Below are 15,892 nucleotides of genomic sequence, written 5' to 3' on the forward strand. Positions count from 1 at the left end.
TTGGGTTGTTTCAACTTCAAATCAAATGCTTACCTGAAATCTTTAAGTTCTTGCTTTGTACTGCTTTCATCTCTTTTGTTTTCTGCTGCCTCTGCATTTGCTGCCTGCTGCAGGCTCCGTGTGATTGGTCCTCCAATCCTCTCTCTAGATTTTACACTGAACCTGTCTGCCTTTTTCTTACTCGCCACAGCAGATTTACTTGGCAAAACAGCTTTGTTATTCCTTTGTATTCTGACGTGCAATTTCCGGGACGCTTTGCTGGAGATTCCAGAGGAATTGTTTTTAGAAACCACCTTAGTTTTTTTCCCATCAACATGGGACATTTTAGACACTCTTACAGGACTAGAGTTCCTCAATGATGAAGATGAATTTGGCTTTTTAGATCGCATGGAAGGTACAAATTTAACGTTTTGTTTGGACTTGAAGGAGGCAGAGGGGAGCTGGAGCTGTGCAGGTCCTGAGGTTCGTGCTCTCGTTTTGCCCAGGTGAGGCTGAGTGCTCTGCATTTTGATTTCTGCATCTGCTGTCCGCCTGCGCTGGTTGCCGCCTTTGTCACTGTTTGCAGGTGAAGAAGCTGCACTTTTTTTGGAAGAATTCTTTTTGGAGGAAGGAGAGATGGGTTTTTTGGGGCAGCTGTAGGATGCATGTTTGTTCAAACTCCCAATGTAAGTGAACTCTCTGTTACAGTAGGGGCAGATGTGAGAGTCCGTCTCAGATGGGTTATTTTTCAGTTCTGCCTTCTGCTGGGCAGATTTCTTTTTTTGCAGGATAGCTTTCTGGACAAGCTGGTTTTTCTTTTTCAATGCACTAATTTTTAGTTTATTGGAGGACATTTTGCTAATCTCAACATTGAAATTGAGTCTTTTGGGCTGACCCATTCGTCTGAAGGCATTCTTCCCAGGCCCAGCAATAACCACCATGCCATTCTTAGGCTGCACTGTCTGTTTGAGGGGTACTGGGTTTTTTTTAGGTGTGTATCTCTTTTTATCACTAGCAGATGCACAGGCCAGTATGTGTTTGTGTAACTCAGGCATGTTATCGACACTTTTTCCACATTTTGTGCATCGAATGGCAGTAGTAAAAGTCTGTGGGATATTGTGGGTTGTGAAGTTCGTTGCAGTAACTCCAATACCCATAGGATTACGATGGTGATACTGGAACGGAGGTGGTTTAAAGCTTGGGTAGTGTTGATTGAGGCCCATACGAACATCTGGATCTTTAGATTTCACTCCAGAAGCCATTATTTTTATAGTAGTATAAAGCTCTTCAGAAGAATCATTTAGATCTTCATCCTCCTCCTCTTTCGAAGGTTCCAAAGAATCTTCTGGCAGGCTCTGCATGTGCTCCGCATTTGCCTTACTGGGGTCAGTAAAATTCTGGGGTCTCAAAGTCCCACTTTCAAACTCATGATGTGTGCACTCTTTGTCTGGATGGAGATCCCGCTGATGCTGTTGCAAATTGCACAAAAAAGCAAACTCCTTTTTACACACTGAACAAACAAAGATATTCCCTACTCCATGAAGCAGAAAGCGATGTTCCGACAAGTCCGTTTTATCCCTAAAAAGCTGCACACAGAATTCACATTTGAAGGGCCATTCTTCAGCATGAATGGATAAATGCTTCGTTAGGTCTTTAATGGAAAGAAAAGGTGATTCACAGACATTGCACACAAAGCTCTTGTTGAACGTTTCCTGCACTACTCCTGATTCATTTGAAGTATGAGGATCTTCTCTTGCTTTCTGCTGCTCACTTTCAGCTTCTTCCTGCTTTATTATTGGGAGAGAACTTTCAAGGTTATCAGCAGAGGAAACAACAGAAGAAACTACAGAAAGAGGAGGTGGAGATGGAGACGATGAGGAGGAAGAGGACGAGAAAGAGGAGGAAGAGGAGGAGGAAGAGGAGGAAGACAGTGTAGGGGGGCCAGGTGAAGCAGCAGAAATAAGAGGTTCAACAGAAGGGACGGGGGATGGAGAAGGAGAAACTGTAGGTGAGAGGACTGGTAGTGGGGACTGGGTGGTAGTGTTGGAGAGCGGCGAGGGACAGGAGGAGGTGTTAGTGGCACTGGCAGAGACATCTGGGATGGGTAAGGGCATGGTTGGGAGCAGGGGGGGAGGCGAGGTGGCCACAGTTAAGACGGGCGGGCAGGGCGGCGGGGAGGGGGGGTTGGTGGGCGTTAGCAGTGGAGGCAGCTGGCACACGGCAGGGGCAGCAGCCGCCTGTGGCACGGGGGAGGCGGCGGAGCTGAGGGGCTGAGCGTCGGTGGAAGATGCCACAGAGAGAGCAGGATCCACGTCGGGCTCTGCCTGAGGCTCCGGGGCCTTGCCGGGGCTGGCGGCACTGTCCGTGCCCAGGGCGCTGTCTGGGGCTGCGTCTGTCCCGTTGTACTCGTTCAGCAGAACCTTCTGCAACATGCAGGTGGTGGGTTTCTTCTTCTTAACACCGCTGCATGTCGGCTGGGCGCAATTTTCTTTGTATTCCCGGATTTCAGCATCGTTGCAAGGCTTCTTATGCACACTTAGATCTAAAACGGATTCCCAGGGAACCTGAGTCTTGCTTTTGACATCAGACCTTTGTCTCATACCACTGGATAAATCCAGTGGCTGCTGGTTGCACACGCTGCCAAAAGTCGGAGCTGTTGTCCAGTCTTTTGATATTTTATATTCTTCAAAGCAAAGAGGGCTCAAAGTCTCTTTGTCCTCCCTTCCAGTCAAGCTCCAAGCAGGTGAGTTGCTGTGGCTTTCTAACTTTGGCATTTTTGAACTCCGAATATTATCATTCCACACAGTTTTTCCCTCACCTGATTTGACAAAGTCTCGAAGCACTGGACTGTGCTGTGGAGAACTGGGAGGAGAGCTGGTCCTTCTTTTAAATCTGCTGGATACTGGAGGCAAAATTGGTGATGATGCAACAGAAGGTCCTATTTTAGGGATTTCACTTGATGGAGTTACCTTCTTATCGTCCTGTGTCTGAAGAAGCTGCTTTAATTTTGATGACAAATAAACCCCTTTTTCTTTATGAAAAGGTAAGCTTTCTGTTGAAATGCTAAGAGGAAGATTTAAAGAACTAGTAGGAGTTATAGGTTCTGGGTCTATTTCAGTTTTTATTTTTGGTACAAGAGGAGGGCTGGCAGTTCTTCTCTTTTTGGATTCACTGCTCCCACTGCTAGAGGGTTCCTTAGGAGGTTCATTCACATGTGTTTGTGTAACCTTTAAATTTGAGGAAATTTCCACTGTGACCGGACTGATTATACAATTCAATCCATACAAGTCTGCAGAGTTGGACTCCATCTGAATCACGTCACAATTGCTAGTGCTGCTGTTGGACTGAATTTTACCATCAATGTAGTAATTTAAATTCTCAGAGATATTGCTGGATATATCCATAAGATAGACATCATCTCCTTCACCTTCCTCTTCTATTTCTGTGCTTGCAATGTACACACTCTGGACTGCTGGGGCCGGCTCTGTCGGGAGAGGTGGCTCTTCAGTCAAGAATCCTTTTCTTCTGACACCTTTGGGAATAAGATGGCGCTCGTGAACTCTACGCTGATGCCTCCGCATGTTGGTGTGAGTACCAAAAACCTTTTTGCAGTATTTGCACGGATGCAATTCTTTGGGCTCTTTATTTTCCTCAGCAAACCCGGAGTTTGACATTTCCTGGGAAACTTTCTCAGAATCCAAGACAACAGAGTCTTGCCCAAGACTGGAAACGTTCAGGTCGTCTTTAAGACCATCATCCACAATCACTTGGTTATCAGCAACGTTATCCAAGTGTTGTGAGGACGTCAGTGTGAGGAATGGTTTCCTTTTGGGCCCGGCCTCGTGGCGTCGCTCGTGCCTCCGCCTATTGATCTGAGTGCCGAAGGCTTTCCCGCAATACCGGCACTTGAACGCGTGGCTCAGGGTGGAGATATGGATATGCATGTGGCGCTCGAGCCCTTGCTTTGTTGTGAATTTCCTCTCACAGTGCTGGCAGGGAAACATGAATGTTTCCTGAACATCACCATTGGATTCCCCCTGTGCTTTTGGAATTTTCACCACAAGTTTTTTCTTTGGAGAGCTTTCTGGAGATTCCTCTGACGTACTCTTTTGTTCTTCCACGGAGTCCAACTTTTCTTCACATATCAAAGGCATTTCAGCATTTTCTTTAGGCATATTGGTGTCTTCTAGTTCCTCTTCATCTTCCTCTTCTTCATCCTCCTCTTCATCGTCATCTAAATCATCTGATGCACAGTTTATTGCTTCTCCTTGCTTGTCTTCAGTTACCACTTGTGGTTCATTGGTTGGACTGGGGATCATCAGCTTTGGAAGTACATCTTGATTTACCATTTCCTGAATCACAGCTGTTTGTTCCAGAGACAGCACAGCAGAAACAGAAGGCGTTTCATCTTCCTCTTTATGACCTGGAACATAAGAGTGTAATAAACAAATGCATGAGATATTTTTACCAAACACTTCAGGATACGTCTTTCTTCTCCTTTTTCTTCTAGCACAACATATCCAATGTTCCTGACCCAATGCAATACCACCAATTCTCATTTATTTACTCGTGTGGAGGGATGTTTTCACCTCTGCATCAAAGTTCTACCTATCTGTTGTCAGGTATATCCATTGCTGAAGAAAATAAGGCCTGGATGGGTGGGGCTCTGAACAACCTTACCTAGTGAAAGGTGTCCCTGCCCATGGCAGGGGGTTGGAAGAAGATAAGCTTTAAGGTCCCTTCCAACCCAAAATGTTCAGAGATTCTGTGATGATTCTAGGAAAACACCTTTGCTGCCAATCTCCACAATGTTGCCTAAGTGGGTACGTTACAGAGCAAAAAATCCTTCTCCATCCTTTAGCTGGGCCATAAGACACCTCAACAGTGGTGCATGTGTTGTGCAAGCAGAAGGGACAACAGAGGGAAGGGATGGAAGAGTTATGGGTCAAAAGAATTAATACTGTATCTTTTCCTCCTTGGTACTGACTTTGTTAATTAGCAATTAAGCTCCAAAGACACTAGAGTAAGGACTTTGCTCTGCTAATATTTTCTGAGGAGATTAGGTTTATGTCTAAATTTTGCAGCACATTAGTTTTTCCTGTGGTCAGAGTTGTACATTTAATGACAGGCTTCTAAAAGTCAAGTTCCTAACTAGTAAAACAATTGGGGTAAACAATATGAACATGTTCACACTTTGCTACAGTAAGATAAGCTGCTAATGTACTGAACATGACAATCCTTTGATTCAAAAATATAAACAGAAGGAAAAAATAAGACACTTCAGAACTCACCTTCCTTAGAATCCCTCATATCTGCAGAAGTAGAATCCAAATCAGTCTTTTTCTGTTTTGTATCTGCTGCCTTCTTTCCCTTGTTTTTACCTTCCTGAGTCTTCTTCTTTCCTGGGGGGAAAAAAGCATTTATTATTCCTGCTCAACAATTTTTATTTGTCATATATGAGCAGCAGATTTCAACCCTTTTTGGTTTTTTTGTTTGGAGTATAACAAACTCCTATAGAGGTTCTGCTTTCCTGAAGAATTCAAATGACTGATTAGGAGAACACAGCACTCAGGTAAAAAACTCCAGACACTGGAATACTTTCCTCACTTCCAAAGCAAGAACAAACTACCTGTTCAGGGTTAAGCAGCTCACATCGTGCAGTTACCCAACGCTTTAATATGGCCACCAAATTCCTGTAGTATATGGAAGACAGAAAATCTCCACAAGTATATGGAAAATAGAAAATCTTTTCATATACTATTAACCCTTAATGTTAATTGGAAGACCTTACAAAGTAGAAAGCCACAGAGGTTTATTCTAGTTGTATAAACATTCTGAATGATGAGGAGAGTTATGAAAAAAGCAATGAATAACATGATAAGAAGACGGAAAGCAGCATGAGCTTGACCAACATGGCAAAGGCAGTACAACCAAATGAGACACAACTGGGTAACAGCAAACAATTGAAGGTACTTTGTTGGGTCCTGACACAAACACCACTTTCAAATAATCACTTTCTGTTAGGAAAACGAAGCAGCATGTATTAGTTGCAGAGGATGATGAACACAAAAGGGCATTATATGCAAAGAGCTGACCAGTACAGTAAGATATAAACACACTGAGAATTTCATTTTCTACTGCACTACGAAGTACTGCTAATTTTTGCCATTAATCTTACAGATTCAGGCCTGTAACATACAGAAATCACGATAAGGAGTGAAAGAGTGTGTAATAACAAATGAAAGTTTATGGTTTTCCGATTCACTTCACTGCAGACTGTACTCTCCACACAGAATACAGAAAACACTACTGAAACTCCACAGTTCTAAACACAACTCTTGAGAAGAACTGTCCAGAAGCAGCAATCCAAATTCCTCCTTTACCCCCTCTAACACACGAAATGCTAATTCATAACACACTGCCCGTTCCCTCTGATCAGAAATGTCCATTGCAGCCCTAAATCCACTTCCTAGTTAGAAGCACATTTTTCACATCACAATCCTGTCAACAAATTCCTCCTTTTTTTCCCCTTGAAAATATTTTTCACATCCTGAGCCAAGAAACTGAAATGTCTTTTAAAAAATGCTCCTCTGTTCAAACAGAGAAGTTCCAAGTACACACACCCCCCAAAGAGAACCGCTCAGACAGCCTGAGCTTTAAAAGGAAACACTTGTTTTGATTTGAACATTCTATCTAAATAATTATCTATATTTCCTCTCAAGGAGCTCAGATTTCATAGGCAGCCCTCAAATTCCAATGTGTTTCAGAATTATGTATATAATAAGCCTTTTTAAATTTCTTATCTAATTTAACACATTTTAGTCTTATAACCTGACAATAGTCAGACTGAGTTTTTGTCACCTTTGGAAAAGACACACATCCTTCCCAATGTAAACTAGCAATTTTCTCTGAATACCCTCAATTATTGTTATGATTCCCACGTCTAACCTGCCATAAAAGACTGATACTGGATTGTTTGAACAATGCAACATTCAATTTTGCTTTTATACCAAACACCTGCAACTGTCAGAAGATTTAGCACATACTTGGGGGTTCACATAGGCATAAGAAAGTTTAAGTACATCTTTCTTTACCTGACAGGCTACTGAATGTCCAATCTGAACATAATTTTTTTTCTTATCAGCACTTCTAATGTTCGTAATTACAACCAACACTACCAAGATCTGAGTAAGAAGGATATCAAAGAAGCTTCCAGAAGTATCCCCCAAGTCACTAGAAATTGCTCTGAGAATGTACAGTAACACAATCCAACAGTTCCACTTGTAGGGAAAGGGTGGAAATGTAAGATTTCAACACATTCCTAGCAATCAAACATGCATCACAATACACCTTACGAGTGACATAACAAATCCTACCTAATTCCTAGAACCGTAAGAACTGCCTTTTTGCAGACCACTTACCATCTGAAGACCACTATCAGTATCTTGACCTAAAACCAACAAAATTCTTGATTCATCTCTTTTAACAGGTGAGACAGGAAACAAGAATGAAAAGATTGGTGCACAGGCCCCTCTCACCTGCCAAACCTGGCCCATGCTCGGAGACACGTTTCCCCCCACAGTGCAGTGACCAGCGTATTGCAGATGAAGTCACTGGGCAATTCTGCATCTAACTCTACAGCAGCCCTGAATTCCAGCACAACAACAGGTTAGTGTCAAAGTCTTCAAACCAAGACCAAATTAATTCTTTTTTCTAGTAATATCAGCAATATACTATGCTCTTCCAAGGGTGAGGAAAAGTATGAAAAGGCACCAACACAAATCACAAATGCTAAAGCATGCAGATATGTTTCAAAGTGTCATCCAGTTAGAGAATATAAAATTTATGGTACCTCAAATCCAATTATAATCTGAGAAATCACTACAATAGCTGGATTTTCACACAAAATCAAGGTACTTATGTCACATACCTTATGCTAGTGATGGAAAGCAGATCATTTGCAAGTTCTCTTGCCAGCCCTAAAAACAGATGCAACTTGCTCATGATGTAACCTGCTCCATGATACAGCTGGAGATGTTTCAAGTTCTTGGCCTCTAAGCATGGACGGATTTGAAGAGAGGATTCACCCAGCACCTGACTTGCCCTTCCTCTGAACAGTGAACAAACTTCTTGTGCAAGGACAACATTTCAGACGTGTCAGATCAATTTCTGACACGTATCGATGAGACACCAAACCACTGCAGATGAGCTCCTTTACCAGCTTTAGTTTGTTCATCTTCTAGGTGGCAGCTTTCTTTGACAGGGTTCAAAGAATTCACTGTACTCAAACATGACAATGACTGTCCCAGATGCACAATTTCATGGTCCTGACCATTCAACAGCATGTGCCCAGAAAGAGAATTTAAGAACAGAGTAATAGGTGATACTTCACTGATATGCTCTCCCAGCTTTCATATGTCTGGAGTTCAGGAAGTTTTGAAGACATTTAACTGCTGTTTGATAGACTTTCTCCCATTAGTTCTTAAAGTGCTTTTAAAATCCACATAAACCTGAAAGATTTGCATATTTTTCTTCCTGCAGATTCCCAATAAAAACACAATCACCTACTGATATAAAGGGTATCAATGAGTAGTCCAAGGCCTGTCCTTTAGTTTTCCTATTGTTTCAGAGGTCAGGAAGAACAGAAGCCTGCAGGAGGGGGGAAATGCCTCTGAACATAGAAGCTGGTGGAAGCCTGAGTATAAGTACACACGTGCACTTACCATCAGGTTCCTGAAGGGTCCTACATGGCTGCTACGGCCAGCTGGATCCTCCACTTGGTCTAAACAAGAAAGATACAGGAATGAAACACAGGGAAAGTGAAATGGAAACAATGACAAAAGAATAAATGAAGGGCAGAACTTAATATATGTGTATGTGCTTTAGAAGAATTGTAAAAGAAAGATGCAAAGGAAAATGAATGAAATAAACAGATAGAAAGTAGGAACTTGACTGTAGTGATGAAGATCAAAAGAGGAATTCACCAATTTGCAATTTTGTCTTGCAACTTTCAATAGGGTTCCTTTTTCTCTCCTCTCCACTTCTGCTCTAAGATAGCTCAGCCTTCACACCTTTACAATCCCTTTATAACACTGAACAGGCACAGGAGAACTCATGCTACTGCCAGTGTCCAGATCATCAGTACTCCCACTAATTTTAGAGACATTCAGATAACAGCAGAGTAACAGCGTAAGAGGGAAGAAACCTTTACCTGACCACACTGCATTTTATTGATAAAACCAAAAGAAGAACCTAGAGTTAGCTGTGCTCAGACTTCTGTTGTTAACCAAACTACTAATGGGACTATTAAACCACTGAGTTATTTCTGGTGGGAAGGAATAAGCATACTTGGAAGCTGGGAGGGAAGATGCTTAACACAGTCTTTCCATACACTTGGAGCTGAACTCTATAATTAAATATTGCTCAACTGTACAAGATGCCATTGTCTTTAATAACCTTTAACTGCAGCACCAAACATGTCCACAGTTAAGATCATGAAGTGAGAAGGACACTCACACCTGAGCTCAAACACTGCTTCAGTCTCTTACAGAAATACAGAATGTGGGTATTTGCCTCCCCATAAATCTTGGGTTAGTAAGGGAGAAGAATAATTGGTATGAGCTGAAATTATTGTTACTTCTTTGAGATCTGTAAAGAACAACTAGCTGCAGCCCAGTAACACACCCAAATCTTACTCCATGAGTGCTCTGGTGAAAAGTACCACAGAAACCTGCCCCAATCTCAAGTGTCCTGGAAAACAGTGGAGAAGCTCCCTCAGAGACCCCCTGAAACGCAGGGCACAGACAAGGGCAGCACTTGGCAAGGCTGTGGCTGAAGGGGAAAGACAAACTGGCACATTACACTGACAGTGACACACAGTTTCATGCAGCAAATCACACTGTAATAACATAAACTCACTAGTTAGCCCTTTGGGACTGGCTGAGATCAAAGTCTGCATCAATCCCATCCAATAGCTGCTACTATTCTATAAAACAACTTCTAATTATTTTCTCCTATTAAAAAAATATAATCAGTACTTTGGCATTATAAATAATGGAATAAAGACGAAGTGAATATTCAAGCTAAAACATTATTTTGGAAAATTCCACAGAAAACAACTGCACGATCATTTCCATATTGATTAATGAACTTTAACATATTGATATAAGTTGAATTTTAATTTGAGAAACAGCTTGCTGTGCACCAGAATTCATCCGTTCCTCTATCCAGAATGCTGGTTGATGTCATGTTTTTCAAAATAAATTCCTTAAGCCTCAGTAAAAATCTGAGTGGTTGTTTGTTCTGCAGACAGGCCAGAACACATGAATGCCTTTTTCACACACAGAATGCAATATCCAAAAGAACAGCACAAATTGCTTCAAAAAATTAAATCCAAGTTGTGTTGGCTGGAGGAACATGTCAAAATGCAGGAACATTGCAGTGACTTCTTAGAATCTTGTCCAACTGTGAATGGCACAGCACACGAGTGTTAAAGACCTTACATATTGAATAAGTTGAACTGATTAATTAGTAAGATAACTAGGCACCAAAAAAAGCTGTTTAATTGTCCACCAGCACCTGCTCACACAGTAAAGCCAAATGAAAAAAAAAACAACACACCTGGCTAAATAAAGGGGAACATAGCTGTGTGTTAAGGGCTGCTCTAAGCCACTGAGACAGCAAAGAACTCCCAACATTTAGGGAAAGCTGGTAAGCACAACATGCCTGATACACACACACACACACACACACACATATTAAAAAAAAAATCAATGTATATGAGGATTACTCACATAATCAGGGGGATTACAGAAATTTGCCAAAAACATGACCTCAAACCCACAAAGTTATGCAAATATTTTGTTCCAATATCTAAGCCAAGAGCCACATTTCAGAGGAGACAAGACAGGGTCACAGCTGCCCATGCAGCACCACAGCCTTACAGCTCCAGCACCTGGCTCAGTGTCTCACTCACAGCATCCACCAGCTCACAGATTGTGCCAATTATATCTTTTTTTTTAAATTGCTGTCCAAAGTTTTAAGTGATCTAGGATAGCTGAAGTTCAAAATGTCACTGTAAATTACTGCAGAAAAGGGAAACAAGGGTAAAAATAGTAAAAACCCCCCTAATATTAGGCTAAGAATAAAAGGATTGCAACCCTGAGAGAAAAAAAGCCTAAACAATTCTGCCTTATTTAAACAATCAGTGCTTAAATGTTGTAACATCGACTTCCAATATTTCTTCCACAATATTACTGTTAATACAACAATAGATCAAAGTTCCTTTTAAGTACTTGCATATAAGTCCTGCTTTGAAAGGTTTCCAGCAAGCATAGCTGAGGAACTGCAAGTACCTCTGAACAGACACACTCATTACCTGGAGAGGGAACAACTTTGGAACCCTAAAGCTCCCAACTTAAAATGAAACAACACATGAAACCGCTGCCGACCAAGAGTTCTGGAGAAAAACATCCTTGTACTGGCAACAAAACAGGCTACAAAACCCAAACACAGTCAGCCCATGGCTCAGAAATTCCAATGCTGCCACAGAACACCTCTGGTGATATTCCTTTTTCTCCCCACAAGCCAGAAAAAGCTTTTCATTTTTTTTTCTTTGTCAGTGTAAGACAGATACGCTGTACTAGGAGCATTCCCCACTTTGGCTACAGATCAACCCAAGCAGTGGTGGGCACGTACACATGAAAACCTCCATTTTCAGCACTGTATCTTTCTAAAACTGAAAATTTTAGACACAAAGTCAGCACATTTTTAATCATATTCCAGCAAGTCTAAAGGTGAAATTCAAGCCACAGATCAATTTTTGAAACAAGCACCTCATTAAAAGGGATGTCAATTAAATGTGAATGGCTCCACACACAGTATCATTAAGAGGTCCATTTCAACAGTGCTGTCAGGTATGAAAACCTGCAGAAAAAGGCAAAATGTAAATGCTTTTATTACCCTGTTTCATTCAATCTGTCATCATTGTAAGTATTTGGTGGAGTGTTCCTCTTGCAACACCTTTATAAAGTTATCAGATACACCTAGTTTGTGTAGGCATCATCACTTCAGGTGTCGTTGAGCAAATAAAACACTAAAATTGACATGAATTGTTTCACAGTGTACAAAAACAATCACAACAGAATTTTAACCTCCAACTCCTGAGAACCACAGGAATATTTCAGAGCTGCAGAAGATCATGGTTCTGTACTGTCAATTGGCCCAGACCTAACATATCAAATAATATTAAAGCTGGAGAGGCAGAATACACACAGCTATATAGCACAGAAAAAACTGAAGAGTCTCGTGAATTATCTACAGGATATGGGCAAATGCAGTGAGCAAAGGTTTCTCTGTAATTTTTTCCAGCAGAACTTGCATCTCCTCTTCCATAAAAAGACACTTTCAAGCTCACCCAGTAGGAGCAGCAGAAAGAGAAAGCCAAACTTCACAGCAATTCTATTAATACCAAACTGCCTGTTGTATAAGCCTATTGCTACCCATTAACCATCACTTCACTCACAAAGAGCACTTTTTAATCACTGCGTTTTCCAACCAGAAAAGGGGCAATGAAGTCTCACCTTGGGAAGGTGTTTCAGGACACCTGAAGACAGAGGTACAAACACCAAATTGTGCAAGAAACTCTTTGTGCCAAGCACTAAATACACCCTTTGCAGGAAAGGAACAGAGCCATGCACTGACAGAGACTGTTAACATGACATTTGCATAACAGATCAACTTGTTGCCATGGAAAGCGTAGGAAAATTCTGAGCTGGGCTATTTAAAACACCAATTTCTGCAAATGTTTGGCTAAGTCTCCACTTTAATGATAGCACTGAAGATCATGTTACTGTGTCTCACCACAAACTTCTGGAATTATGGTAGTCAGTACAAGAAATGAGGATGGCACCACAGGTGTGCCATACAAGAGAAAGAAATGACCCAACAGTTCACAAGAAGCAGAAGGGAATATATTGCCATTTTATGGAGTTTGTGAGACTAGAAAATTCGACACTGCTCGCAAATTTCAAAATACTGGTGAAAAATTCCGAGTGGGAAGCCTGTGTTAAATGTGTGGTATTACACCAATCCCCACAAGCTGAACGATGAGCTATCCCCAGTCTTCCTCTTCCGAGTTACATTTTGTAAATTAAATTCTGTACCGTAACTCTGCACCAGACAAAAGCAGTTTATATCACCTGTCTGTCACAGCATGCCATCCACTCTTGCAGCAACTCATTCCAATCCCCAACATGTTCTGCCTTCTGACTAAGCTGAGTGCACATCCCAGGAAGTCTTAAGTTTATAGACTACAAGACTTACTTATAATGACTTAAGTAGTACAGAATGTCACCCAACAATTACAAGGCATGGCAAACAAGGGTTTAATTCCATGCAATTTTAACCCACACGAGAGCTGTGATGGAACAATTAAGTATAAATAATTAAATGTAGAGCTTTTTTCCTAGCAGGAGTTGAAAATGTTATTTCTGCCCTTATGCCAATATTTCTAAAACAGTAAAAAGGGGACACAAATATGTGACCAGACTTGCTCTAAACTTTCTCAATCACTCCAACTGCTGGTGTATTCCTGCCTCCCCCCATTCACTACAAATTCCTAACAAGTTGCTCCATGGCTGCCACAGCTCCCACAGCCAGCCCAGGACAGAAAACATGATGAACATTCTTCTCTGGGCTTCTATTCCAGGAGTTTTTGTTTTGCTGAGTATTAAGACAAAAGCAGCAGCAAAAGAAATGTCAGCTGGCGCACACACTTTCCAGAAATAACTGTTCTCTATATTTAGCCAGTTTTTATATGAAATTCAGTTAAAAATAGAGCACCCAAATTGTGTATTTAATACAGAAAATGTCTAAATTTAAATCTCTGCTTAAACCAATCAGAGCTTTTATCTAAGGCCAGAAAATGTTGCTTCCAGTCACTAGAGCTTGCTCCAAAATGTTTGTGAAATGAAGTTACTCTCAGATAATTAGAAACACCATCTATTTTGACAGCAGCATTTAAAAGGTAATGCAAATGAAAGCCCTCACACAACTATTTGTACCAGCAAGTTTAAGATTCTCACTATTAGATCGGTCTGCCTTCATTCGTAATAAACAACCCAAATATTTGTCATGGCCCTGTTTGGATCACTGAACATTTGAGAGGATTACATCAAAAATATCTGGGCTTTTAGCTAAATTATCTTTAACAGTAGCTACTCAGGTCTTTTCCTGCCGTTTTATTCTGCTCTTTGACAAACCAGCTATCTTCCAATTCAGCAGCACTCACACAAATAAGTGACATTACAAAAAAAAAAAGAATAGAAAAGAAGGACTTTTGAGTCCACTGCAGACCCAAAGGCCCTTCTCACACAGCTGACCAAAGTGGTGTCTTGCTATGCAGAGCAATTTTGCCTCTCTATGCCAGGCATGAAAAGCTGTCACTGCATGGAAAACCAAACCTGAACCAGTGATCCCAACGTTTGCCCAGCCAGGGGCGATGGCTCTGCCGGGAGAACACAGCTGTACAAAGGCTACAATCGCCAGCAAACAGGGCTGCCTTTGTGTCAACCAGGAGCCCAGGGATTACTGTAACAGGAGTCCCCACTGCTGAGGAAACAAGAGCAAAGCCTCTCACAGAGGCAGGATCTCGACAGTGCTACCACCACAATAAAGCACCCCTGGATAAAATTAAACCCCTCAGAATTGCACAAGGGCGCACTCATTTACAGTCATTCAGTTTTGTCCTGTTCTTCATTTTATTCAAATTTGTCATGTCATTTATGTTTACCACACCTGCAGAGTGTCACTTCTCAGAGATTTTTCCCCAACAAGTATTCCCAGTAAAATCACCCCTCTGCGTTTTACAGTGTATTTCACCTGCTCTTTGATATCCATTCCCAAATTTCTTCCCTTTAACCTTAATATTACAACCAACTACCTACTGGCAAGTAAGCAGTGTTTTTCCATCAGTCCCCATTAAAAATATTACAGCATCTTCTCAGCTGGGGCTCCAACCTAACAGAGAATATTAATTGTTAATATCCAGCTCCTGTCAAAACATATGCGGCACGAAAACTCTGCTTCTCTGTATCCGTTAAATTTGCAAAGACTCATCTCCTTCCAGCTTCAGAGTGACAAAGTCATATGGCAGAATATCACAGTAGGTCCTTTACAGAAGTAGATAAATGAGGATAAATATCACCACGTAAACTCATCATTTTAATGCACAATACAGTCACCAAATAGTTTTTATCTGCTGGGAAATTGTGGAAGATTTGCTTCACTTCCTTGGTGAAACAAAGTGCTTCATTCATTTCAGTCACAGCCCGCTGATACTTTCTTAGAGAAATTCTTGTCAGCCTTCTCTGATAACATGAGATACGCTGAATTATCTTTCCAAAGGAGCTGTAATCCTCCAGTTGCCCAATCAGTCCATTTCTCAAAAGGACTGCGCTACAGGACAATGGCAACAGTTGGTGCTTGTGTTAACAAGACCGACAACAGAAGTTCTAAATTTATAATATGCCCCAAACCAGACAAGAGCAAATTGTTAAGTGCTTAATTTGTGACATCAAGAAAGGTCACACAGGCTCATGAAGTCATTACAGGGAACAGCAACTTCTTCCATTTTTCAAACAATGAAAACGAATCTCAGAGCACAAATGCACTTCTGCTCAGTTAACTGTTACGTGCAAGATGAAAGTCTAATTCAATCTAAACGGGTTAAAACCAGAAGTTTTTTCCACACACCTATCCATAGTATAAAACATCAACTAAAACAGACTCCAGAAATAAAATGTCACTGTAACGTAATTTGGACAATTTAATTTGCAGGTAAGGAACCAGAAAATAAAACCAGCTCTGGTATGTGAGTGGGGAGAGTGGAGGGTGACACCCAACAGTTCAGGAT

At 41.3% G+C, this 15,892-nt stretch overlaps 1 protein-coding gene across 3 annotated transcripts in view; it reads right to left on the minus strand.

The window, feature by feature from the left end:
* The window catches only part of PRDM2 (PR/SET domain 2), a 57,634-nt gene that overhangs the window by 12,688 nt on the left and 29,054 nt on the right, over positions 1 to 15,892 (minus strand). For all 3 annotated transcript variants that reach the window (XM_066203260.1, XM_066203258.1, XM_066203259.1), the window contains exons 7-8: positions 5,271 to 5,381; positions 34 to 4,402 (exon numbers count right to left, since the gene is read on the minus strand). In XM_066203260.1, coding sequence (XP_066059357.1) covers positions 34 to 4,402; positions 5,271 to 5,381 — 4,480 coding nt within the window. The remainder of the gene's footprint in view (positions 1 to 33; positions 4,403 to 5,270; positions 5,382 to 15,892) is intronic.

Source organism: Chamaea fasciata, unplaced genomic scaffold, assembly GCF_029207755.1.
Source record: "Chamaea fasciata isolate MVZ Bird 193981 ecotype frontalis unplaced genomic scaffold, bChaFas1.0.hap1 SCAF_23, whole genome shotgun sequence".
Classification (NCBI taxonomy): Eukaryota; Metazoa; Chordata; class Aves; order Passeriformes; family Sylviidae; genus Chamaea; species Chamaea fasciata.